At 55.0% G+C, this 27,360-nt stretch overlaps 1 protein-coding gene and 1 long non-coding RNA gene across 3 annotated transcripts; one reads left to right on the top strand and one right to left on the bottom strand.

Annotated features, from left to right (window-relative positions):
• On the bottom strand, nucleotides 1–27,332 carry arid4b (AT-rich interaction domain 4B). Of its 2 annotated transcripts, XM_057046832.1 has the most exons (25): nucleotides 27,132–27,332; nucleotides 25,319–25,367; nucleotides 19,351–19,461; nucleotides 17,161–17,226; nucleotides 16,967–17,057; nucleotides 15,966–16,045; nucleotides 15,721–15,812; nucleotides 14,514–14,655; nucleotides 12,527–12,606; nucleotides 11,868–11,944; nucleotides 11,183–11,331; nucleotides 11,030–11,102; nucleotides 9,940–10,034; nucleotides 9,747–9,844; nucleotides 9,461–9,656; nucleotides 9,183–9,364; nucleotides 7,544–7,567; nucleotides 6,625–6,807; nucleotides 5,386–5,470; nucleotides 5,103–5,310; nucleotides 3,800–5,020; nucleotides 3,591–3,692; nucleotides 3,288–3,518; nucleotides 2,091–2,237; nucleotides 1–1,921 (listed from the first exon to the last, which is right to left on the bottom strand). In XM_057046832.1, the coding sequence occupies exons 2-25, from the start codon at nucleotides 25,322–25,324 to the stop codon at nucleotides 1,767–1,769; spliced, it is 3,894 nt and encodes a 1,297-aa protein (XP_056902812.1). In that variant the 5' UTR covers nucleotides 25,325–25,367; nucleotides 27,132–27,332; the 3' UTR covers nucleotides 1–1,766. The 2 variants fall into 2 exon arrangements, with proteins under 2 accessions (XP_056902812.1, XP_056902814.1); XM_057046834.1 differs by lacking the exon at nucleotides 7,544–7,567.
• LOC130533443 (uncharacterized) lies at nucleotides 9,965–10,679 on the top strand. The gene is made up of 3 exons (XR_008952581.1): nucleotides 9,965–10,067; nucleotides 10,131–10,151; nucleotides 10,618–10,679. It is a non-coding gene; the product is annotated as an uncharacterized LOC130533443 (long non-coding RNA).
• Nucleotides 27,333–27,360: the final 28 nt, after the last annotated feature.

The following is a 27,360-nucleotide window of genomic DNA, read 5'->3' as shown; positions in this document are numbered from 1 at the left end:
TTTCACAAACTATGGCATTTATTTCAAACAGAGGCTTCTGCTTTGCTTTTTACAATAAATTACACAGTGACCATCATTAGATGAGCCTAATAAATACTATTGAGCGTTTCCCGATAAGCTCCTTTACTTTCTTTTAAGCTATGCGCCATTTTCATGTACAAGTTCATACAGCTTTTGCTTCGGGCCACACAAAAGTGTCCTGTCGCATCCAAAACTACCATTTTGCTTTGAAAATCACGAGGCATGAAAAGCAAAAGTGAAGCTAAAGAAAATATATGACATGGCTACTGAAATAAATGTCAAGCAGAACAAAACAACACAAGTATGTTACAAGAACACAAATATGAGGAGCAAATGGGCCAGAAACACACATGCTGTAACCCTCAGTATTTACACTCAAACTACAGTTAAAACCGTAAAAGTGTCTGTACACAAAAGTACACATTATTAACAGTGCAAGATATTAAATAGCTTGACTCAAAAACACTTCTCAATATACAAATGTATAACAAAAGCAATACAATTACATACAAATGCCAAACAAAATGTAACCTCAGGTTATCGTAGTCGGGGCTCTATACAGAGGAAACAGCGGAGACGTCTTCAGAAATGTATACACATACCTCAATTTATGATATAAATGCACATTTACAATAGCTTTACCTTGAATCTAGTCATAGCACAGGAAAGAGAAGCTAACAGTTTTTGGTAGGGGTGAATATGGGGCAGAGCTGGCGCGTCCGTGTGGACTGTGATGATCGAAAGTGGCAGATGCTGAGACAATTTCATCGCTTTATGTGCAATAAAGCAAGAACGATTAGGAAAGAAACACTGCTGATGTGGGAGTTAGCTTCATTCACGTGCGCCGCAGTTCTGAGCAAGAGCTGAAATACTCACAGCTGACTTCAGAGTTGCTCGATCCAGTTCGATGTGCAACCATGGGACCGAGGACATTAACGGCGCCGTGCAAACCTTGAATAGAAACACTGGCGCGGAGCGACAGAAAGGCTCACGTGCGAAAATTAACGTGACCACGAGATGTTGGCAGCCTCCATCCTTGCACGTTTGACACCCTTCAACTTACCAAAGCCGGACAAGCGTTCAGTAGTACCCAGCAGGTGATCCAGTAGTGTTCTGCCCTGACGTGTCTGCTCAGTGGTGTCGGATCAGAACCTCCACCTGTCAGAGGCAGCGGCCCCGACCCTCTGGGAGGGCCGTCCTTCCTGTGGCGCCTCGGGTCCGAGAAGAGGAGCATGGAAACAAGTGCTGCCCTTTTTCAAAGTGCCTGATAGGAAAGAACAAAAAGGCACTACAGTATCCGACCAGCGCCACCCACCCAGCTGTGGATGGACCGGAACCCCCACCAGCGCAGACACGCACACGGGCACATACGTGCACACACACCACACGGAGGCGTTTTAAACCCTTCTGGACTCCCACCACCTTCCCGGGAAAGAACCCCTCACCAATACAAAAGGGAGAGTTATTGCTTGAAAAAAGGATCCTTACAAATCTTCAATAAAGGAGCACGTCGATTTTTGTCAAATTTTATCCCCAATACAATCTCCGTAAAAGTGCACTTAAGTGCCGTTAGCTTGCCAAGAAAACAGTTGTCGATAAAAAATAGTGCTTGATTCTTTTGATTTTTTTGTCTCTGGTCTGGATGTTGTGCCCCCGTCGTTATGATCTGCTCGTGGTGGCGCTGGGGGGCGGCGCCCCCGGGGTGCTGGTTAAGTGCTGAGTGCAGCGGCGTTCCGCTCCGTCTGTCACCTGCACTCCACCGAAACCCCCGAGTTCTGTGAAGACGAAGATGAGGAGGACACCGGAGGGTCGGCCAGCGTCAGCATGACTGCGGCTGTCAGCGAGCTGGACGAGGGGGAGGAGGAGGAAGAGGAGGACGAAGAGGAAGCAGCTACTGTGCCTGGGGGAGAGAGAGCGAGCGGTGAAACGAGTGCGCGCACGTGGAAAAGCAACAACACGGACGACAACACGGAATAATGACGATCCTCCCGTTTACAGCAGAGCCTGAATATGTCAACAACAACAACAACAAGGGGGGGGCCGACATGGGCATCAAAGCCCCGACTCACTTTCTCGTTCTTTCTTCTTCATGCGTTTCCGTCGCCTGTCAATAGAGGCCACCTCCGACTTGAGGGACAGGTAGTGGTTCCTGATGTCCTGCAGCTTCTCCTGGAGGAAGGAGATCCTCTCCAGGCTGCTCATCTTTTCCAGCTCGGCTGCACCAACACAAAGAACAAAGAAGCGTTTGAGAGCCGCCGCCATCACACACGCCGCTCCACACGCCGTCACACACGCCGTCACACACGGGGCCGTCACACACGCCGTCACACACGCCGTCACACACGGGGCCGTCACACACGGGGCCGTCACACACGCCGTCACACACGCCGTCACACACGGTGCCGTCACACACGCCGTCACACACGCCGTCACACACGCCGTCACACACGGGGCCGTCACACACGCCGTCACACACGCCGTCACACACGGGGCCGTCACACACGGGGCCGTCACACACGCCGCTCCACACGCCATCACACACGCCGTCACACACGCCGTCACACACGCCGCTCCACACGCCGTCACACACGCCGTCACACACGCCGTCACACACGCCGCTCCACACGCCGTCACACACGCCGTCACACACGCCGTCACACACGCCGCTCCACACGCCGCTCCACACGTCGTCACACACGCCGTCACACACGCCGTCACACACGTCGTCACACACGGGGCCGTCACACACGCCGCTCCACGCCGTCACACACGCCGCTCCACACGCCGTCATACACGCCGCTCCACACGCCGTCACACACGCCGTCACACACGTCGTCACACCGCCGCTCCACACGCCGTCACACACGCCGCTCCACACGCCGTCATACACGCCGCTCCACACGCCGTCACACACGCCGTCACACACGTCGTCACACACGGGGCCGTCACACACGCCGCTCCACACGCCGTCACACACGCCGTCACACACGGGGCCGTCACACATGGGGCCGTCACACACGCCGCTCCACACGCCGTCACACACGCCGTCACACACGGGGCCGTCACACATGGGGCCGTCACACACGCCGCTCCACACGCCGTCACACACGCCGTCACACACGCTGCTCCACACGCCGTCACACACGCCGTCACACACGCCGTCACACACGCTGCCCCACACACCGTCACACAGCCGTCACACACGCTGCTCCACACGCCGTCACACACATCGTCACACACGGGGCCGCTCAGCGGGCGACACTCACACATCTGGAAGCTCCACTTGTACACGCGCGGGGACCTTCCGTGGTGGTCTCGCTGGTTCTGCTCGCCGTCACCCTGCTTATGATACTTATGGCTGGACGGGGGGGAGCGTCCGGGACACTTGGGCGAGGCGGCGGCGGCGGCGGCCTTCACGTCCGCCAGGCTGTTCTTGGAGAGCGCGGCCTTGGCCGTGCCCTCCGTGACGGTTGGATCTTCACTGTCGCTGCTGTTGGCTGCAGGAAGAGCGGAGAACCAGCCGCTGTGAGGGGGAACGGCTCCTCCCACCCCGCCACGGCGCCACCTACCTGATTTCCTATTCTTTTTGGGAGGCACGCCCAGGCTCTTGCGGGTTGGCTTGTGTTTCTTTGAGACTCCGGGCTGCGAGTCCTTCTGCCGTTTCTGAGTTGCTACAAACAGAGAAAGAGGAAGGGGTGAGCGGGCAGGAGGACCTGGGGGGGACCTGGCCACCTGCTGCTTCAGTAACGGGATGAGACCGACCGGCTGCTGACGGTACCTTTGGACTTGTGTTCACACTCCTGCTGGCTGGTGCCGCTCAGCTCCAGGCTGCAGCTGCTGCTGCTGTTGCAGGAGAGGCTGACATCAAACACCTTGGAGGGGGACCTGGCCCCCTCGTCCTGAGGAAGATCTTGGAGCTCCCCCCCCAGGCTTTCCACTTCCACCGTGCTGCTGTCTGTCTCGCTGCGACCGCCCGTCATCTCTTCCTGGTTGGGCCTGGGGGGAAGTGTGTCAGAGACCGGCTCTGAAGGCAGGCTGGGGATGGCGGATGGCGGAGGGGGGGAGGGCTGCGCCTGACCCGAGTCCTCCACGGCGCTGCCCCCCCCTGAGGGGGACTCTGGCGTTGTTGGAGGTGTGTTGAGTACAGAGTTGCTGCCGCTGCTGGGAAACTCCTGCAGTTTGTCCGCCTCCAGCTGCTCCTCGGAGGCGTCGTCCTCAGCTCCGGCAGCCCGCTGCATGTTGGGGGTCAAGCACGGCGGGATGGGGGGGGGCGGAGAATTGGCGGCCTCGGTGTCCGAGTCTGAGAACAGCTCTTTGAGAGTCTTCTTGGGCCACTGAGCCTGGATGCTGGACCACACATCCTTCTGGCCCTTTGAGCGGACCGCTGGCCTTTCCTCTGCATTACCGGCCACTTTCACCCTCTTCTCCGGAATCTCCCAAAACCGAGCCTGCCTGTTGCTCTTCGTCTTCTCCTTCATCCCGTTGTACTTCTTGGATCCTTTGGGTTTTGGCCGACTTCGCTCGCTCTCCTCTGCCTGTGATCCGGCCAGTGCCGCAGCCTCCTCGTCAGAACTGCTGCTGAGCGAGGCCCCCCTCTCTTCCCGAGAAGCAGAAATCTCCAGCTTCCTGGGAGAACCTCCGGGCAACCAGTCAGTACTCCTGGTGTTTCTAGTCCTAGCTTTGGACTGGCTTTTTGGGGTCCTCTCTGAGGAACCATCGTGTTTCCTCTTCCTGGTGCTCCCCTCTCCCTCGGTCTCTGGCTGACGGTGACGTTTCCCGACATCAGAAGTTTCAGCCGCACAGACTAAATCTGGGACCTTGGCTAAGCCGGGAGGGGGTTTGGACCCTTGTGGAAGGGTCTCGCCCTCCCGGTGCTCGCACGGTTGCACGGCCTCTGGTGGACCCATCCTGGGGCTGCCCCTGCTGCCTGCCTTATCCTGATCAGCCTGTTGCCCCTGCTCGTTCTCCTGCTCACTTTCATCGGTGGACATCTCAGAAGCTGAGGAGACAGAATGATGTGTCAGTGTGAGCACCATGGTAACAGGCTACCTGGGCACCACCAGACAGACCAGTGCTGCTACCTTGCAGGCCGTTGAGGATCGAGGTGATTTCTATGGCCTTGGCCGGAGACAGCTGAGTCCCTCTCAGCTCACCACCGTCCATCTTGGCAAAGACATCCTGGCTCAGGCCACACTTGGAGCGCGGGGCTCTGCTGGAGTTGGACGGTGATTCCACGGCCTCTCTCTCACCCAGTCTCTCCAACTGGTCTTGCTCCTTCTCCGTTTTGTTCTGTCAAAATCCAGCACAGTCAGCGAGTCCCCGCACGAGACAACCAGCTGAAACGTTGCCACGGTGACGCCGTACCTTTATTTTTTTGCGGTGCTTTACTTTGGGCACGTTCTTGTTGGCTGGGCGGACAATCTCGTCTGCTTTGATCCATTCGTCATATCTAAGAACAAAGATAAAGATAAACACAAGAGGCCGTTTCATCGAGAGGATCCTAAAGAGCTGCGAACAGCCGTTCACACAGGCAGCACACAGACGCCTGAGCTGCCTGGACCCCACAGGTTCTGACACAATAACCCCCCAGAGCAAAGGGAGGGATGCCGTGGCACTAACCAGGAAGACCACCACACAGATCATATTCAGCACCGTTCCAACAGTACCGGGGGGATTTGGGGAAGATGGAAAATGGAGATTTACAAGATTCCACACCACACACACACAATGCAGAGATCAGCCCACCTTCTCTTAGAGTGCTAGAGGACCACACAACAACAACCAGACAATGAAATGCCAATAATTAACGACGGTGTCATGAACCCTTACACTCTACCTAATACTGCATTAACCCTGACCCTGGGGAGGGGGGAGGGGGGAGGGGGGAGGGTTGGGAGGGTTGGGAGGTAGAGGTGAGTGGAGCAGCACGTTGGTGGGAGCTGAGCTAAAGTACCAGAGCAAACCACCGGCAGGGAACGGTTCAGTCACACTCAAGCCTGTTTTAGGAGAGACAGACAGCAGGGGGGCAGACAGACAGGCAGGGGGGCAGACAGACAGACAGACAGCAGGGGGCAGACAGGCAGGCAGGGGGGCAGACAGACAGACAGACAGACAGACGGGGGGGGCAGACAGACAGGGGGCAGACAGACAGACAGACAGGGGGTGCAGACAGACAGACAGACAGACAGACAGACAGGGGGCAGACAGACAGACGGGGGGGCAGACAGACAGACGGGGGGGGCAGACAGACAGACGGGGGGGCAGACAGGCAGACAGACAGACAGGGGGCAGACAGACAGACAGACAGACAGACAGCAGGGGGTGCAGACAGAACCGAGTGAGGGAAGCTGAGGAAAGATCCCCAACCACCCAGTGCTCCGTTCTGTTCCTGCCACTAGGGGGCCCAGTGGGACTGGATCAGGCGAAGCAGAATGGTGAGGAAGGGAGGTTCTGTGCTGGGGGGGTTCTGTGCTGGGGGGTTCTGTGCTGGGGGGTTCTGTGCTGGGGGGTTCTGTGCTGGGGGGGTGCCCCTGCAGCCTGGTTCAAGGTTCAAAGATGGCGTTTGAATATAGTTACGTCACTTCTCCCCAGGTCCTGTCTTACCTGACGTTCCAGCCACAGTAGTGCACCAGGTAGAGCACCTCTCCCCCCTCCACGTCTGCCTCTTTCACAGTGGCCTCGTACGTCTTCAGATTGCGGCCTCGCCCATACCTCACCTGCACCTTCATCCCTGGGGGGTAACACTCAAACTCCTCCCCTTCCTCCCCCTCCTGACTGCTGTCATCCCTGCAAGAAAAACATTTCAGCACTTCCTGGCCCTAGACTGCCCCGTCCAGCACCGCAGCCCCCCACCCCCCCGGCTCAGTCCGGTCCTACAGAGCCCTTCTTCTCCACACCCTTCACCTGTCCTGTCCTGTCCAACTACCTTTGACCTTTGCCCCTGCCTTCTTAACCAAAGTGACATGAGAAATGAAACATCTTTCATTGCATCATTCAAAGCGCTGCTCTACCAAGCCGCCTACCCTGGGACCCACACACACCACATGGGCTCACACACACCCCCACACACCAACAGAGCAGCCACAAGGGGGAGCTAGTGGAGAACATGATATGGAAGCTGGGGGGTGTACAGGTGGGGCAGTAGAACCGGTGACACCTCATCACGACCTGGTGTCGCCATCATCACTGACGAATCTCTGGCCTCTCGGACCACCGCTGACGGGGGCAGAAATGACCCCACCAGCTCCACCAAGGGGCCGTTTAGGCTGCAGACCAGGTGGAAAATCCCCGTTTGAAATGCAATGGGACCAATAATAAGGTTCTTTTTTAAAGCGTCCAGCTGTGACGGCATCAGTCGGGCCAGATGGTGCCACCAGGTCAGAAGAGGTCACAAGAGCAGGTTAGCAAAGCGCAGCTGGAAGCGACGCTACAGCATTAGGAGAAAGCGCTGCTACAGGTGCAAATCCATCTGCTGCCATGGAAACCAGCTACAACATGCTACTCCACACAGGCCAGTTCATACCTACAACCTCCACACACGAGTGCTCTGTTGACAGTGAATAGAGAAAAAAGTCACACGCCATGACGAGCATAAACACGCACACTAGAAAACTGAGTTAAAGGAGTCCACAGGTGCTCCACAGGTGCTCCACAGGTGCTCCACACGCCCCCCCCCAGGACGAAACTCACCAGCGTCACAGCAACACAACAGAGTCAAGAAAATAACGACGCGCTTCGGGTTCACTCGGAATGACATTAGCCTTTGTTTCTACTGAACAAAAGTCGGAAAAAGCTCAATATTTCAGCATTCCCACACGGTGAAACGCTTCAGGAATTAATAAACACATTAATAAACACACAAGTTTGGGAATTAAACAGCGCTCAGCCACCACTAATTAATTAGGAATTCTTAACAAAACGGCGTCTGATTTGTCATCCATTAAAACCAGCAGCCTTATTTTGCTACACAGTTCTGACCAGCCTACAGGGTCAGGGATAGGCTCAGGGTCAGGGTCAAGGTCAGGGACAGGGACAGGGTCAAAGTCAGGGATAGGGTCAGGGTCAAGGTCAGGGACAGGGATAGGCTCAGGGTCAGGCTCAGGGTCAAGGTCAGGGACAGGGATAGGCTCAGGGTCAGGCTCAGGGTCAAGGTCAGGGTCAGGGTTAGGCTCAGGGTCAGGCTCAGGGTCAGGGTCAAGGTCAGGGATAGGCTCAGGGTCAGGCTCAGGGTCAAGGTCAGGGACAGGGATAGGCTCAGGGTCAGCCCAGCCTAACCAGTTTGAGGCCTCCTGATTGACAGAGTGTCTGTAACCAGCTCCACGTGCACAGAGATCCCTACAGAAACACCAGGGCAGCCACAACAGCTGCTGTGGAGAGGGGATGATCTGGGCGTTAAAGCATCAATGGCCACACGTTCACACATGAAACATTTAATAAAGCTGAGCATCAAAATGATAGAAAAATCAGCCATGCAGCTTTTGCTCAGTGAGAGATGGATAAAGAGAGGGAGGAGGAACAAAGAGAAAGCAAGACAGAGCGAGGGAGAGGAGAACAGCAGGTGACAGCTAGCCGCTGATGCTAACGGAGCGAGGGAGAGGATAACAGCAGGTGACAGCTAGCCGCTGATGCTAACGGAGCGAGGGAGAGGAGAACAGCAGGTGACAGCTAGCCGCTGATGCTAACGAAGCGAGGGAGAGGAGAACACCAGGTGACAGCTAGCCGCTGATGCTAACGGAGCGAGGGAGAGGAGAACAGCAGGTGACAGCTAGCCGCTGATGCTAACGGAGCGAGGGAGAGGAGAACAGCAGGTGACAGCTAGCCGCTGATGCTAACGGAGCGAGGGAGAGGAGAACAGCAGGTGACAGCTAGCCGCTGATGCTAACGGAGCTCCAGGAATGATAATAGCAGAGGCCAGTGAGCTCAGTCAGGGCAGGGTGACAGCGGAGCCTCTTCCCCTCAGCAGCTCAGTGCACTGTGGGTTTGCTGGGAGTTAGTGATCCTCAGGTCATCTGTTAATCATCTCCTAACACTGAAAGGTGACGCGTGCTGGACACCTTTTTTCTATGTGCATGAAAGTCGGTTTAGAAATGAACGTTTCCTCCACATAGCAGGGAGCACGCGTGTGGCTCCTGATTCCCCCTCTGTGTCCTTGCAGCACCTACCCAGAATTGTTCTTGCTCTCGTGCTCGTCGTCATATTCCCGCTTCGTGCCTTCGGCTCCAGGCAGCGCCGTCGACGAGCCTTCGTCTGCATCTGCTTTGAGAGGACCTGCCTCCTCGCCGTTCCCGCCGTCCCGTCCTTCCGTCTTCAATGGGACACATTCCACTGACTCAGGTTTGTCATCCTGGGTGGAAACAGGGTGTATGAGCAGATAAAATCAAAGGTCAATGTTCATGCCTACAACAGCGCGGAGGTGAAGCCCCTAAACAGAAGAGTGCACCTTGCAGAGCACGTAGGGGGCTTTGGAGGTGCCTGCTCCGGGGGGGGCTGCCTGCTCTCCAGAGCTGGAGGATGTGGCAGCGGCTCCTGCGTCTCCCTCTGACTTCACCTCCCCCTTGGCACCTTGTTTCAGAGGGAGGTCCATCCTAAAGGTGATGGCGGTGGAGGTGCAGTATTCCTCAAATCCATACAAGTACCTAAATGGAAAAACATCCAGACTGAAGTGCTCTAAAAACAAAGGGAAGCTTTTCTACCACAGCAAGAGTGATGGCGGCGTGTCTGCGTACTTGCGGTAGGCACATTTGACGTTGTAGCCAGCGGCCGAGTTGAGTATCGGGATTCCCAGGTCCTGATAGACCTGCTTCCACACGGAGCCACTTTCAATCTGTTCCAACATGACGATGTGGTCAGTCACCACCAAAGACAAGCGTAGCCGGAGTCAACGGCGGCAGCAGGCGGCGCCGCCAGAGCATCACTTACGTTGTCAAAGCCGCCCAGCTTGTGCACCAGCCTGTAGAGCTTGAAAAGGTTCAGGTTTCTGTAGCCAAGAACTGGGCGTTTGTTGATCGGAGTTCCTGCAGAGAATGGAGATAACAAGAGGGGGACAGGTGATAACAAGAGGGGGACAGGTGATAACAAGAGGGGGACAGGTGATAACAAGAGGGGGACAGGAGATAACAAGGGGGGGACAGGTGATACAAGAGGGGGACAGGTGATAACGAGGGGGACAGGAGATAACAAGAGGGGGACAGGTGATAACAAGAGGGGGACAGGTGATAACAAGGGGGGGACAGGTGATAACAAGGGGGGGACAGGAGATAACAAGAGGGGGACAGGTGATAACGAGGGGGACAGAGATAACAAGAGGGGGACAGGTGATAACAAGAGGGGGACAGGTGATAACAAGAGGGGGACAGGTGATAACAGGGGGGACAGGAGATAACAAGAGGGGGACAGGTGATAACAAGAGGGGGACAGGTGATAACAAGAGGGGGACAGGAGATAACAAGAGGGGGACAGGTGATAACGAGGGGGACAGGATAACAGGGGGACAGGTGATAACAAGAGGGGGACAGGTGATAACAAGAGGGGGACAGGTGATAACGAGGGGGACAGGAGATAACAAGAGGGGGACAGGTGATAACAAGAGGGGGACAGGTGATAACAAGAGGGGGACAGGTGAGGCCACCGTGACGGCCAGGGCCAAAGCTGCAGGGGGGGTTAGGGTCAGGGTTAGGGTTAGGGTCAGGGTCAGGGTCAGGGTTAGGTTAGGGTAGGGTCAGGGTTAGGGTTAGGGTTAGGGTCAGGGTTAGGGTTAGGGTTAGGGTCAGGGTCAGGGTAGCACCAGGCTAGTCAGGGTCAGGGTCAGGGTCAGGGTTAGGGTAGCACCAGGCTAGTCAGGGTCAGGGTCAGGGTCAGGGTTAGGGTAGCACCAGGCTAGTCAGGGTCAGGGTTAGGGTCAGGGTAGCACCAGGCTAGTCAGGGTCAGGGTCAGGGTCAGGGTTAGGGTAGCACAGGCTAGTCAGGGTCAGGGTTAGGGTCAGGGTAGCACCAGGCTAGTCAGGCTCACCTCTGTCCTCCATGAATTTGTAGAGTTGCTGCACAAAGTTCTCCCGCTCCTCTGGGAAAGGCTCCACTTCCTCCTGCAGACAGAAAACCCGAGTCTTAGGACATTTTCTTCGCTGAGAGGCAGAGAAGAGCGTCTGCAGGCTCCCGCCTCTACCTCCTCCTCCTCTCCACTGGCATCTTCCTCCTGCTCTTCATCCTCATCCTCGTCCTCATCCTCGCTGCTGGAGCTCTCCTCTTTCACCTCTGTCTTCCAAGTGTCTGGCACGACAAACTGCTGCTGGAATTCCAAGGCTGCATCCAGGGCTGTCAAATAACGACAGAGCGGGGGGGGGGGGGGAGGGGGGGAGAGAGGGAGGAGGGAGAGGGGGGACAGTTACACTCACCACTCCTGAAATCTAACAAAGTCCGGTGAAGTGAGACGAGTGTGAGGGAAAAAGGTCTGAGAGGAGCAGCAATAGCAGCTGGTTCCTGCTGCAGGAGCCCTGCTGCACCCCAGACAGGAAAACACAACTTGTGTGTCTTCGTGCCCCCTTGTTGCCCCCTTGTTGCCTCTTGTTGCCACCTTGTTGCCCCCTTGTTGCCCCCTTGTTGCCCCCTTGTTGCCTCCTTGCTGCCGCCTTGTTGCCTCCTTGTTGCCGCCTTGTTGCCCCCTTGTTGCCTCCTTGTTGCCTCCTTGTTGCCACCTTGTTGCCACCTTGTTGCCTCCTTGTTGCCACCTTGTTGCCCCCTTGTTGCCTCCTTGTTGCCTCCTTGTTGCCTCCTTGTTGCCCCCTTGTTGCCCCCTTGTTGCCCCCTTGCTGCCCCCTTGTTGCCACCCTGCTGTGTGCGAGTCCACTCACCTGGTCTGAGTCCTGCATCAGCTTTGGGGGCAGACTCACAGGTGAGCTCACGGACATCCTTCCGCAGCACCGTGTAACTGCAAAACAGAGCGCAGAGTTTTCAGACACACACCAATGCTGAGGGGGGGGGGGGGGGACCCAGTCCCTGGCAGCCTGACCGACACCATCCAGAGAGGAAGAACTCCCGGGATTTAATATTCCGGAGAAAAAAGGCACCAACAGCGTTGACTTCACAACTGCTGCACAAGGGAAAGACCAACAACGGAAGGTTCCTATTAAACTGGAGCCTCGTCTCATCTACTGCACAGCCAGGCTGGGGGCTCCAGCTGGGGGGGGGGGGGGGGGCGGTTACTGCACAGCCAGGCTGGGGGCTCCAGCTGGGGGGGGGGGGGGGGGTACTGCACAGCCAGGCTGGCTCCACCAACACAGGAAACCTCCTGAAGACCCAAACCCCCACGTGAACACGTGATGAAGCCACCGTGTTCTGGATCTTTCAAAGAACGTCAGTGAAAACAGAAGATGGAATGAATATGGCGACAGGAACAGGTAATAACAGCTGTTAATAACAACTGTTAATAACAGCTGTTAATAACAGCTGTTATTAACACCTTGAGTGGACTCACTAATCCAATAATCCCCTCAGCATCAGTACAACTTACAATTTTCCATCTTTGAAGGAGCGGACGAAGACATTGTCCTTCTTCATCGTCACATCTTCATGGCAGTCTGGAGAGATGACCTTCAGACACAGGAGACAGGAGTTAGGGTTAGGAGGTGGGGGGGGGGGGGGAGGAGGAGGAGGGGAGGAGGAGAGGAGGAGAGGGGAGGAGGAGGTGGGGAGGAGGAGAGAGGAGAGGGGAGGGGAGAGGGGAGGGGAGAGGAGGGGAGGAGAGGGGAGGGGAGGGGAGGGGAGGAGGAGGAGAGAGGGGAGGGGAGGAGGAGGAGGAGGGAGGAGGAGAGGAGGAGGGGGAGGAGAGGAGAGGGGAGGAGGAGGAGAGGAGGAGAGGAGGGGGGGAGGGGGGGGAGGGGGGGGGGGAGGGGAGGAGAGGGGAGGGGAGGGGGAGGGGAGGAGAGGAGGAGAGGGGAGAGGGGAGGAGGAGGAGGGAGGGGAGGAGGGGGGGGAGGTGGGGGAGGAGGAGGAGGTGGGGGAGGAGGAGGAGAGAGGAGGAGGGGAGGGGAGAGGGGAGGAGGAGGAGGAGGGAGGAGGGGAGAGGGGAGGAGGGGAGGAGGAGGGGAGGGGAGGAGGAGAGGGGAGAGGGGAGGAGGAGGAGGAGGAGAGGAGAGGGGAGGAGGAGGTGGGGAGAGGGGAGGAGGAGGAGGAGAGGGGAGGGGAGGAGAGGAGAGGGAGGAGAGGGGAGAGGAGGAGAGGAGGGGGGGAGGGGAGGGGAGGGGAGGAGAGGAGGTGGGGAGGGGGGGGGGGAGGAGGAGGAGGAGGAGAGGGGAGGAGGAGGAGGAGGAGAGGGGAGGAGGTGGGGAGGAGGAGGAGAGGAGAGGAGGGGGGGAGGAGGTGGGGAGGGGAGGGGAGGAGAGGGGAGGGGAGGAGGAGAGGGGAGGAGGTGGGGGAGGAGGAGGAGGAGAGGAGAGGAGAGGAGAGGGAGGAGAGGAGGAGGGGAGAGGAGAGGAGGAGGGGAGGGGAGGGGAGGAGGAGAGGTGAGGAGGGGGAGGGGTGTGTATGTGTGTGTGTGTGTGTGTGGGGGGGGGTCTCACAGCTGTTTCCAGAAGCTGAGCAGCACCACAGTGGGAGCTGTGTCATTGCAGCGCTACTGTTATGGACATTTAAAACATTTAATTCCCACCAGAACTCTTCCTTTGCAGAAATACACACACACACACACACACACACACAGACACACACACAGCTCATGTTTGCTCTATCATACACTTCCCTCCCTGTGCTGCAACAACAGCAGACATTTTGAGTTGTCTTTCACCAGGACACTTGTGTTGGTGCTGAGTCCCTGAAGTCCGTGTCCTTGGTGACACGTCCACCCCTGCGATGCTCCGCCCCCTTCGGTGCCCCACCCCCTGCGATGCCCCGCCCCCTGTGATGCTCCACCCCCCGCGATGCCCCACCCCCTGTGATGCCCCACCCCCTGCGATGCCCCACCCCCTGCCATCAACCCAGAGTGTAAACAATGACAGGCCGCCATCTGCTGCACTGTTGAGAGCTGCCACCGGGGGGCAGCAGGGAGCAGGAACAGCCAACCAGGGAGGGGGGGGCAGCTGAGTCCAGCGTTAAAGGGACAGCCTGCCCCCCCTCCTGGTCTCTGCTCTACTTTCACACTTACATAAACAAACATGTCCTGTCAGCTCAGCACTCTGCTAATAGTGGTTAAGAGCTGTTGTGTGGGTGGACCCAGATGAAGTGAAAACATTAAACCCATGTTTGTGCTGCACTGCTGCCCAAATCAAAAAGCCATTTCAATGTTTTTGGTCAACGCATTTCGATACTTTCTCTATGAGAAATGAGGCCGATCACAGAGTCAAAATAGGCTTTCTTGCTGACAGGAAACAGGTAAATAATTAGCGACTGATTGAGTGACTGCCAGATGTTCCGGAGGCAGGTGTGGAGGAGCTGGTGCAGAGAGAGGAGTGTTGGGTGGCACTGGTGGAGCAGAGCATGAGAGGGAACAGGCTGTGGCTCACCAGAGCAGGGTACCACGGGCTCTTCTTCTTGTCCCCGGGGGCGACCCCATCCACGCACACCACTTTGCCAAACAGATCCTCATTCTGCCGCTGGTCGCTCTCCTCTTCCTCGCTGGAGGATGAAGACAGCTCCTCTTCCTGACTGTGGATGGGATGGAAATGTTACCCTGCAGACTGCACAGAGCTATGTGGAGCAACTTTAATCTTGATTTGATTAAGGGAAATCAAATCAATTACAGTGCTAATTATAGTTGAGAACGTCCCATCGTTCACACCAGAGAAGTGTAACATGAATAATCTGGAATCATAATCTGGAACTTCACATCAACTGGTTACAACACCTCAGAACTTACAGCGTAATAAAACAAACGGAGGCTCAGTGGTGTTGAACAGACGCTGCTCACCGTCTCCATCTGTGATCACGTGGATCATGGAACACGACTAACACAGGCAGCCATGACAGGAGGGATGACGGCGGTTAAAGGAGGAACATCTCCTGTTTGCAGCCACATCAGGCCTCCACCCTCACACCAGTGACTGCAGGTCAACACTTCCCTGGCCAACATTTCCCCCAGCACATCTAATCTAAGTGTTGCTTGATGGGAAGAAACAAAAACCTCCATCTAAACTGTAAAAGTGCTGCACATGGATAAAGAAACGGTGATAAAAATGCACCAATTTCCTCCTCAGAAAGGTCAATCATGCAGCTATGTTTTATACATCAGGGAATGAGTATCAATATCAACCCTGAACGCCGACTCAGCCCGCAGACATGCTCCTGCCCAGGTCCACAGAGAACTCTTCCATTACCAGAAGAAGATATTATATCGTGGAACAGGCAGCCGCCCCTGTTTTGGCACCCCAGGCTTTATCCCACGGTCAGTGCGTGTAATTAAAGGGTTAAAGCCCTATTATTGCACACGGAGGTCCGAGGGGCCGACACGCAGCTGGGACCCACTGGGTCAATATTGCACTGATGTTGAGAGTAATATTGACTTTACTCTCAATGTGAAAGGAGTCAGAAAATTAAATTATCGTTCTCTTCTTAGCAAAAAAGTGCTACAATTTTAGCAGGCTCCAAAGGCCCCCAGCGGCCAAAGCTCCCCACATCTGGAGCGTGTAGCCGCCGCAGCTCGGCCCGACTGAGGCGCTGGGTCCTTGGGTACGTTACATTTGATCCTGTGCAGGCCGGGAGGAAGATACTCACACTGGGTTGGACCGCCGGCCACGATTGCCCTTCTTGCCGATGACAGGTGTTCCGAAATGCTCGGGGTTGGTGAGAGGGAGTCTGTCGAGCGTCTGGAGGAGAGAAACAACGGGGCCTCAGCGTCACGAGGCAAAGCTGAGGATGAATGGTGCAGCCGGAAAGCTAACTGCTACTCAAAGGTTCCATGCATAGCCGCGTTTCTAGAAGGGCGGCGGTCCTCCAGAGCAGGACGGCCCACTACTCACTTCGCTCTCTGCAAAGTGACGCGCTCCTTTCAGGCAGAGAGAGGAACGCCTCAGGGTCTTCTCGTCGCCATCGTCGAACACTGCAGACGTGAGAGAAGAACCGTCAGGCTGCTGTAATCAGGTCGGGTCAAACGAGACGTTTGTTCACGCTGCAATTCCAATCACGCCCTGAAAGTAGGGCCCACGCACGCACGCACACACGCACGCACGCACGCACGCACGCACGCACGCACGCACGTGAACAACAGGCCTCTGAGTGGCGGGATGCTGAAACAAACGAGGTTCCTCTTAAAAAGTGCCCGGCAGCTGGTGAAAGCCACTTCCAGGTGGCTGTTACTAGAGGATGGAGGCCTCCTGGGGGAGCGGAACCAGCAGCACAGCTGAAAAAGCCTCTTTGGATTGTAGGTGCCATCAAATGTGCCTCACATTCTTCACATTACAATAAGACATATGGGATTAAAGCATCGCAGCATCTTCAGTTTAATCTCATAGTGACACCGTCTAAATCCTTAAAATCCCAGATTTGCTGCTCCGCTTTATTACACCTGTCATTTCTTTTGTCTTTTATGAATGAAATAAGAGAAAATGGGCCAGGACCAGATGAGGAAAGGCATCAATACACCATCATTTTGCTGCTATTATTGTGTCTTTGTATCTTTATGCTCTGGGGGAAATATAGCAGACTAAGAAGGAAAACAATGATTAACTAATAACACAACATTGATCACATATAGTAAATGTGAATCAGCCTGTGGACATTAAACTGGGTCAGGGTTGGGGTCAGGGTCAGGGTTAGGGTTACGGTCAACCCTGACCCTGACCCTAACCCTGACCCTGACCCACTGAATGGTGCTATGAGTGAGTGAGGTTTGAAGAGTGATGCTTCAGCTGTAGATTTTGGAGCATATTTTATAAACATAAAGCACAAGACCTTGAAGATCATCTATGAATCTCGATTCTGTCTCCAATTCCAGGATAAGGAGCTCGGATAAAGGGCTCACCGACGGTGTAGATGCTAGCATCAGTCAGCTTATTGATCGTAGCCTCCTGGTAGACTCCATCCGGATTTTTCACTTCTACAACAGCTCCCACCTGAGGGACAAAACGGGGGGGGGGGGTGTTAGCCCTCATCCCAACATGATGCAAACAGCAGAAGATGCAGCCGTGCTGCTCTCCTCCATCCTTCCACACCTACCTTTAACGCTCCTTTGATGTTTTCATCGTGGACCTCAGCCGTGGACAGATCTGGCCTAAAGGTCACCTGGGGGAGAGCGAGGGGGGGGGACCAGTAAATAAACACATTCTCAAATGTCAGCATGTCCAGTCTGATCAGGCTGACAGACTAAAAGGCAGTGACAGGCGAGCAGAGTGTGGTGAGTTTCACTGTTCCAGCAACACCGGCTGGCAACAAGTGGTGATTAGTAAGTGTTTGGACTCCTAAAGCTGCTTTCTGGAGCTGAGTCCTGCCTGTTGGAGCCACCAGCCATGAAGTGACCCTCCCCCCCCTGGACCCTGACCCCCCTCATCTACAGCCGGGCCCAGTCTGAGGAGACCATAATCTGATCACTGCTGGGCCGTCTGCACGGCAGCCTGGCAACAGTAGCTGATGGAAGAGGAAGAGGAAGAGGAAGAGGAAGAGGAAGAGCACGAGCACGGGCACGGGCACCAGCACCACCAGCACGAGCACCAGCACGAGCACCAGCACCAGCACCAGCACCAGCACCAGCACCAGCACGGGCACGGGCACGGGCACCAGCACCACCAGCACCAGCACCAGCACGAGCACGAGCACGAGCACCAGCACGAGCACCAGCACCAGCACCAGCACCAGCACCAGCACCAGCACCGGCACGGGCACGGGCACCAGCACGAGCACGGGCACAGGCACAGGCACCGGCACGAGCACCGGCACCACCAGCACCAGCACCAGCACGAGCACCAGCACGAGCACCAGCACCAGCACCAGCACCAGCACCAGCACCAGCACACACACTGGAGCTTATGCAAAGAAGACGCCAGAAGTGAAAGTCGGTAAAATATGTAACATGATCGCAACGGGAAAACCGATTTCACATTCATCCGATGAATCCAATTAGAATCTTCAGCCCTGCATTAAAGGGGAGAAAATGTCTGAAAACAAGGCAACAATTCCAGGAAAGGTTCCCTCCTAATACAGGAGCAGTGGTTGGGAGGGCAGGAACCTACAGCCCATAACCATCACATGTTAACGAGAGGGAAGAGAACGGCCAGAATCTCATCCTGGGCAGCACATAGGGGGGGGGCATCATGTGCCTTTACCATCGTTATACATTAGTAAGTCTGTTAACATTCCCATTTTTGTCATTATACTGGCCAAGGAGAATAAGGCGCTCCTGTCTGAGTGGAAACACGGAGACTTCCATACGGAGGAGGCCACATATCCGTGTCTGGGGCTCCAGAAGTGTGTGTAACTCTGTGGCCAACTGGATAGTTCTGTAGGACCTCAGAAATCCAAACTCAGATGTTGGCCTGCTAACGTGCACCCAAGCAGACGCACCTGGTGGCTGTGTGCACCAGTGCATGGCTAGCTAGCGTGTGCGCTACACATCTCTGGGGTTGGGAATTCCCCCACAGGGTCACAGCACCATACTCTGCCAGCCTGGACTTTAAGGGACCAGCAGACACAACGATGAAGCAAACAGGAGTTCATTAAGGTGCAGCTACTGCACAACCGCCCTATTTCAAAGTTCGTGTACGAAGCTCCAGTTCAGCAATACTGAACTCACACTGGACCAATTAGCACGCTAATTTAGTTGTGAGCCGAGAGTGCCCTATTAGTGCTTTAGCATCAGGCTGAGAGGGGGAACGTCGGAGTCGACTTTATTATGTGGCTTCCATCTGCCCACCGACAGAAAGACATTTGATGTTTTCAGGACAACACAACAGCTCCTTTGTCTACCTACAGGGCAGCGTGCTAATGCAGGGAAAGACCAGACTCCGATCATTGTTCCTCCCACACACTCCAGCAGAACGCAGAGACAAGTGATCCATCTCTATTGTATCGCCCAGATGCTCCGGTCCCGCTGGGCCTTCATCAGCAGAGCATAAAGGGGGCGGAGCTACAGCTGCAGAGGCCCTCAGAGCTGCATGTTGGGGACCCAGGTGCTGCTCACCTGTGTGAACAGGACCACCACCCAACCCTGGTGGCAGAGACTTGGCCTGGAGGTCATTTCAATAATAATACCAGCTTTGAATCTTCCTGAGAGCTCTGTAAACATGGCGGAAGCAGCAATCGTGATCCTCGGAGCGCCACAACATGGAGCCCTGCTGCACACGCCTTCACACACACAACACACACGTCACACTTCTTCATTCTGGGTCTCCTGCTCTCAACGCTGGGACTTACCTTGGCTTTCACCAGCCTCTTGGCAGACTTAATTTTGGCTTCACAGAAAGCCCCTCTGTATTTGGCGCTCACGTCCGTCCCTACAGTCAAGTAGGGGGGCTCCTCCAGGGTCTGAAAGCAAGTTCAAAACAGAGTGGATTTGAAAGTGTTTTATTACAAATATTACTTCCTGGCATAGGGGTGTTGTGAAGGCCACGCATGGGCTGGCCTGGTTACACAGAAATCCACCCAGCTCAGTGATTCAGCCTGGAAAACACACACCATCTGCTCTGGATGTTGGAAAACACGTCTCCGAGGGAGCAAACAAAAAGGCCACTTTACTGCAGCTTTGATGATGGCAGGGAAGAAGCTCTCCGCAACGCACAGCACCATCTTGTGTCATCATTGGATGTTTATCAAGCCTCCAAGCTCCCCAAGAACAGACATGCCGAGGGTAGAGCACACAGAGGAAGCAGATGCTGCGTGTGCACGGGGGCAGCTACCATTGGATATTTACACAAGTGCGGAGAAACAGTATTGATGGGAAATCAGGAGATATTTGTGCTGGGATGGATTTTCATTTGACCTTATTAAGGGAGGACCAGCACCATCCTCCTAGTGGGAGGCAGCAGACCATGAAAAGACGGACTGAAAGAGACTATCACAGGTTTGGAAAGGAGCAGCACCAAGTGGGTAAGAAGGTTAGAAAATAGGACTGATGTGGATCAGCTGAAGGGCCGTTACTCTACAACTAGAGCTCAGATGATGGATTTGCACCCAAGCCGACCCTATGAGCACCAAATCCCACGGAGAATTTAAATGTTTGTAGGATGAACTAAACCTTTCTCTGACCCTTCAGGCACAGATGGTTCTGCCAGGCTGGGACATGTCACCGTTAGCCAAGGTGCTAACTTACGTCAACGTTCCCGCTATTAAAGGAAGATCATCATAGGCCATTATTGACCCACTAACACGTCTGCACGTGCACAACACTGCGGTGTCCGTGGGCGGGCGCTCAGTTGGGATCAGGAGGGACGATCATGTGACAACACAAACGCGTCTGTCGGGCTCACGTTTACTACAGTCGCCAGTTATCCAGAAAATCCTTTTTGCACAGAATAAACGACTGCACACGTCTTAAAAATCTCCTCTTCTTCACCTCTTCGTCCCTTTCAGGGTCACTGGGGGGTGAAAGGTGAAGGCAGCCCCCCCCAGGAGAGTCCCCAGTTCATCACAGGGCCCCAGATGAGCATTTGTGGGTTCGGTACCTTGCTCAAGGGTACCTGGGCAGTGCTCTGAAGGTCGTCTGGCACCTTCTACTCCCAGAACTCCTTCCATGGTTTGTCTGCACTGGTGCTGGAACCAAGAACCCTCCACATCTCAGCCCAGGTCCCAGCAGCCGGGGCTGCCGTCAGCCATGTCTTAAAGTCTAATTTAAGGAATTACCCAGAGCCCTCGGTTGGAACGCGAGTTGAGCTGCAGCACCTACAGGTGGCACCGTCCCGTTTCCTGCCATTATCTCAGGAGAAGCTCCATCTAATCCCAGTGGATGTGCTGCCCAGGGGCTGGGACGGTGTCTGACAGGGGCCCCCACCCCTGAACAAACACCCCATTAGTCTCCTGTCCTGCCCGGCCGGGGCAGCACACAGAAGAGCCGGTTAATTCCCTGGACCAACAGAGGCAGATCACAGCTGTGGATGCTGAACGTTAGCGATGAGAAGCTCCAGAAGTTAAGACCTTCTGGAGCATGAAAGAAACCTCCATCCCTGGGGAGAAAAATGCTGAGTTCCTCTTTTCTGATGGTCCTGAAGGACAGAAAACGGTTGGATAACTGAAAGAAGATCATTGCGACGACTCGCTTGGAGCTGCAGGATTCCTGCAGAGCTGGCTCAGATGCCATCCTCCAACGTTTAAAGCAGGAAATACAACACTTGTTGAAAGCAGCAGCTATGCTCATCAAGCCTTCCACTCAGCGAGCAGCTGATGGCGGCCCGACCTCTAACGACGCCTGATTGAACAAGACACAGTTCTCGTTATGAGGATGAGCTCCAGCCTCAGACGCACAATCACAGAACATTTCTGCTCTGCACTTCAGGGACAAGATGCCCTGGAAGATGAACTGTAGACGATTAAACATATTACACCCCTGCTTATGTGAAGCCCGTTCACTCAGGACTGGTGCGGACACAAGAAGGTTCCAGCCTTTAACCATCCCAGCGTCACTCAAACCAAACACTGGGGGGAAATGGGCAACGAGCAAGAAGAAGAAGATCAGACACTGTCAAGGATTCCACCAGACACTCAAGCAGTGTAGAAAAATGTGTCTAAACTACAGGTTCAATGACTGAGAGCTTCAGTTCTCTCATTGGACAGCTGGTGGTCACATGACCAAGTGCAACAGAACGCCGTCTCAGCATCTTCCAGCAGCATTTTGCTAGAATTAGCTTGATGCCTTAAGAAGCTCAGCCAATGTTTAGCAGCTCCGTCTCCGACTGCTCTACCTGCCGCTCACCAGAACCAGAACCAGAACCAGAACCGGCTCTGGTGACTGGTGATCACTGTTGACGAGGCACGATTGTCATCGCTGGAATCCCCTCACAGATGGTCGCCAATGGCAACCTAGCGCTCAATTAGAAACATCTGTGATAATGCAGCTTAGGTTCATGAAATACTTCACAATATTGGAGCACATATGGTCATTGTAGCGCCACCAGCAACACGGCAGGAACATGACACCTTCGGATCATCGCTCTCTTCATTGAGTACTGTCCAGGATATGTGTGTGTGTGGGGGGGGGGGGTGTAAATGCTGTGCTGGGCTCCACGTCGAGCTGGTGCACAGCCATAAATCCAGATTTATTACTGTGTAGAGCGTTGAGCATCACACTGAACATCCAGGACCAGAGCAGCAGCACTTCACTACTGCGACCTTTGCAGTGACCAGCTGGTTAGTTAGTAGTTAAAGCCAAAGTGGGTTCCTTTATACTGAGCAGCACATGGGCAGGTCAGATGACACCTGGCCAAAGGTGGTCAGAGAGGTGGTCAGACACCTGGTCAAAGGTGGTCAGAGAGGTGGTCAAAGGTGGTCAGAGAAAGGTGGTCAGAGAGGTGGTCAGAGAGGTGGTCAAAGGTGGTCAGAGAGGTGGTCAGACACAGCAGCTGTACTCTGAGATGAGACACAGGTGGTTATGACAGACACACTCGAGACACACGGTCAGACCGGAGCTCAGGTTCTGGACCAGTACCCAGCTCAGGTGTTACTGGACCAGACCCAATGCTCACCTGAAGTCACCCACCTGTGGGCTCCTCTCTGGTTCTGAGCAGTCCAAAAGTACCACAGCAGAGGGTACAGTCACGTTAACGGGACGGTTTGTTGGGTGCTGGTCCAATGAGCCCCCCGAAGGGCCAGGGTGGGCGTGGTTTGGGCCGTTCTGACCCAACAATCTCCACCACCCAGAAATGTGACCACATGGTTAGAACTGCCCCCCTCCCCCAGCCAGGGCTGGCGCTCATGTTCAGTGTGTGCAGGGGTTGTGTGTCTGTGCACTCAGCAGTACCGCTGCACGTGGCGCCCAGGAAGCCTCCCGGTGCTCGCCGCTGACCTGATGTCATGAGCCGTTGGAGTGGTGCGTGTGACAGCTGCTGCCTGAGCTGGAAAACTGAGCGGAGGAAATCGTCCCCTCGTTCATTTATTCTTAACAACTTGGTTTCTGTGTAAGCGTTGAGATATTAGAAACCCCCGTGTTGGTGTGAAGGGGCCGGGGAACGAGCGTCTGAAGCGTCTGAAGCGTGCGCTCAGCGCGCACGTCCAATAATCCGGCGGTGAATCAGCCCTTTGTCCAGCCACAACTCCAGTCACCGGTCCTTTAAATGGGGTTGCCTTGGCGATGACATGGCGGTTTCAAAAGGAATGTATATAAACACAAAAGAATGTCCTCGTTGCACACATGTAAGAACAGTTATCAAAGACCCCCCCCAGAGAATTCTAGTGGTCACAGCCTCTTACGTCATTAAATGAGCCTTTGAGAGTGCTCTCAAATGGGAGGATTCCAAACACGCCACTTTAGCACAGCCCTCCTTGATGAGCGCCGTTTCGACGGGCTGACGCACCCGGACCGCTGAGCCGGTGACCAGAAGACAATAAGACAGACGTCAGCCTATCCTCCGTCCTGTCACATGACTGGTCTCCAGAGCAGCCAGTCACATGACATCTGAAGTTTGTTGACACTTAACACCGTGCAAACAACGGCCCCAAGTGCAGCAAAGCTAACAGGCTAATTAGTTTGCTAGCAGACTCCACAGACTGGCATCAGACGAGGCTACTGGAAGCAGGTGGGATCATGGCGCTGGACCCCCCCCCCCTCCGTGTGTGTGTGTGGTGTGTGTGTGTGTGTGTGTGTGAGAGAGAGATGAAATGTGGGTTATAAAGGGTTAGGGTTACCCAGCCGTAGTAACCAGTAGCAGTAACCATCACCAGTAGTAACCATCACCAGTAGTAACCATCACCTGTAGCAGTAACCATCACCAGTAGTAACTATCACCAGTAGCAGTAACCATCACCTGTAGCAGTAACCATCACCAGTAGTAACCATCACCTGTAGCAGTAACCATCACCAGTTAACTATCACCAGTAGCAGTAACCATCACCAGTAGTAACCATCACCAGTAGTAACCATCACCAGTAGTAACCATCACCTGTAGCAGTAACCATCACCAGTAGTAACCATCACCAGTAGTAACCATCACCAGTAGCAGTAACCATCACCAGTAGTAACTATCACCAGTAGCAGTAACCATCACCAGTAGTAACCATCACCAGTAGTAACCATCACCTGTAGCAGTAACCATCACCAGTAGTAACTATCACCAGTAGCAGTAACCATCACCTGTAGCAGTAACCATCACCAGTAGTAACCATCACCTGTAGCAGTAACCATCACCAGTAGTAACTATCACCAGTAGCAGTAACCATCACCTGTAGCAGTAACCATCACCAGTAGTAACCATCACCAGTAGCAGTAACCATCACCAGTAGTAACTATCACCAGTAACCATCACCTGTAGCAGTAACCATCACCAGTAGTAACCATCACCTGTAGTAACCATCACCAGTAGTAGTAACCATCACCAGTAGCAGTACCATCACCTGTAGCAGTAACCATCACCAGTAGTAACCATCACCAGTAGTAACCATCACCAGTAGCAGTAACCATCACCAGTAGCATTAACCATCACCAGTAGTAACCATCACCAGTAGTAACCATCACCAGTAGTAACCATCACCTGTAGCAGTAACCATCACCAGTAGTAACCATCACCAGTAGTAACCATCACCAGTAGCAGTAACCATCACCAGTAGTAACCATCACCAGTAGTAACCATCACCTGTAGCAGTAACCATCACCTGTAGCAGTAACCATCACCAGCAGTAACCATCACCAGTTACCATCATGGTTAATCAGTTAACCTCATGGTTACCAGCAGTAACCATCACCCCCCTGTGCTGGGGGTCGGCGGCGTGATCAGGCCGTCCGTCAACGCTCGTTAATGAGGAAGTGAAGCCGACCCGAACCCTAACGCAGAGAGGACCCAACAACACCAACGACACGCAAACTAAAACCAGCATTTAAGGTGCATCACGCGTGCTACTGGTGCACGATCGTGCAGCGGCAGCCTCGCTGGCAGCCAGTCAGGGCCGGCGCCACCGTGTTTGGACCACCGTGTTTGGACCACGACGTGTCCAGACTTTGACAAACATCACAGAAACAGGGTTTTTAACAAAAACAGCTGCTGATTTCCTGCTTAGCAAACTAATGTGGCGCCTCAGTCAAAGTCTTCCCACCACTGGGTCTGAACCAGAACTGACATTTACTGAAGGTTCTGAACCAGAAGAGAGCGGAGTTTTTACCGTTGGTTCTATAGCCACATTAGCATGTCTAGGGACGTGTGGGAAGGGCGGCGTTAGAGCGGCGGAAGGCGGCGTGGCTTACCTTCATCTCTCAACGAGTCCTCTGGGCGACCCGGGCGAGCGATCCGAGGCTGCAGACACACAGTGCGGACAGGCCGTTAAGCACTCCTGCAATGGCAACTTCAACCTGCTCAGGTGAGACGCGCTTCTGGGCCGATGACGTCACTCCCCTCCTCCTGCCACACTGCTGGGTGCAACTGGGCTGCTAGCACGACTCCCATGCTCCACAGCCACGCGGACCCTGCACACCCAACCGGGGATCCACCGTGTGAATTGATTCTCGAAACCTAGAGGATTCTCGCCTGCATAGAAGCGGGTGCTCGCCGGTCCTGGGGCATGTGCGCCGGCGAGCACCCTCCAGGAGAACATCCCTGAAGCACATGGAAGCCAGCCTGGCTTCTTGGACCAACTAAGTTGTTGGCTGCTGGAGACCGAGGCGGCTTCTCCTCACGCTTCACACAAAGGCGAAGGCGGCGTCCGGTGACCGGATCCGCCGCAGCCCGGAGCTCGGCTCCCCGGGCACCGCGGCGCTGCTGCCGGCTGGAGCCGCACCACAGCAGAGGGGGACGCCATTAGTGGAGCGGACCTTCTCCCACGGCTCCCCGGTCCCGGAGACTGGTCCCGGGATGGGGCAGCAACGCCGCACCGACTGCCTTCGCTTTCGTTTCTCTCTTGTGTCGGTGCGACGCTGTTGCGAGAGTTCGCTCGACGCGGAAAATAGGGCGATAACGAGGCGGCTCGTCCCCGAGAAATGTCCCATTCAAGCTGCCTCGCACCCACACGCTGGAGGGGGCCCCTCGGCCGTGTGGCCCCCCAACACTCACGCTCTGTTCTAAAATGTCCTTTAGCGACGCGTCCAGGATGTCCCCGAGCGACCGCGGCAGCGTCGGGCGGGCTCGCCTGTGACAAAGAAACGGATCAGCGAAGCGGTTCGCAACAAGGTCAACCCCGACGGGGGCTCCGGGGGCTCCGGAGCCGCGTGACCGGGAGCTCGTGCCGCGGTGCGGCCGCGGAGGAGGCGGCGACGACCGGTGCGGGCAGCCGCCGCGTCAACAACAAAGCTCGCAGAGCCTCAGCTGGGTCTGCCCGGGTCCCAGACGGTGGTGCAGCGGAACTACAGCCCGCAGCGACCTCGATCAGAGCCCGACCTCCCTGCGAGCGGGATGTTGCTGAAATGTGCAAAACACAGGAAGGCTGAATCAAGCCCCGTCAATCAGGGCAGAAAATAGAGCCGCTCGCTCATGGTGACGGTCAGCACTCGGTTCCGTGGTACCGAGTATCTAGACCAGCCGACGCTGGACGAGTCAGCCGGGAGAAGCCAACGACACCAGTGGCACAAAAGGGCAGCCTGACGAGGCAATTTAGCCGTTTAAGGATAGACTTTACATGCACGTCGACACATCTCGTCCCGCAGCAACAGCGAGCGTCGGAAGTCGAACCCTTTGGACCGGTGCTGTGGAACAAGCTGACAGGCGTCGCTCGACGACCCCCCCGGATTCCTCTGCTCAACAACAAAACAAGGCAGCGCTGCTCCGGCAGGCTGGAGAACTGATCCATCCCGGTGCAGCGTTAGCATGCTAGCCTGCCCGTTATGCTACACGCAGTAATATGGCTGCTTAACACCTAACTTTATCATCCACCCACTCAAGTTTCTCCTGTATTCACGTTCGTCGTTTTTTGTTTTCTTTTGCCGTCCGGGCGCCTCGTTCATTCATTCCATAAAGCCACCGTAACCACCACAGCATTAGTTAACAAGTTAGCTAACGTCAAGGTTAGCTTGGTTAGCAGCAGAGAAGCAAAATAGCGATGGCTCGGGCGAACAAAACCAGGCTTACCTATGCTGGCAAGTTGAGAAACACTTCTGTTTTTCGACGAAAGTGGATCAGTTATCCATAGGAACATTTATGTGAAGGAGATCGCGGGTTTAAACGTCGTCCAACGGACGCCCGTTGATGTTGGATGCGGATGGGTAAAAGTGGTTTTCGCAGAGCGCCGCTGTTCGCCTTGTTGAGTAGCGCTATGGAGCCTGGCTCGCGGAGACCCTTAGCCCCGCCCCCCGGGATG

This window comes from Takifugu flavidus, chromosome 11 (assembly GCF_003711565.1).
Source record: "Takifugu flavidus isolate HTHZ2018 chromosome 11, ASM371156v2, whole genome shotgun sequence".
Classification (NCBI taxonomy): Eukaryota; Metazoa; Chordata; class Actinopteri; order Tetraodontiformes; family Tetraodontidae; genus Takifugu; species Takifugu flavidus.
This window is presented reverse-complemented; position numbering and strand designations above follow the sequence as displayed.

Excerpts from the sequence above, each read along its gene's own strand:
- arid4b (XM_057046832.1), bottom strand. Across the intron at positions 15,813-15,965 it reads GTCACTTTGCAGAGAGCGAA|ACGCTCGACAGACTCCCTCT; the intron begins GTGAGTAGTGGG and ends TCTCTCCTCCAG. Across the intron at positions 6,808-7,543 it reads CTCGTGTGTGGAGGTTGTAG|GGATGACAGCAGTCAGGAGG; the intron begins GTATGAACTGGC and ends TTTTTCTTGCAG.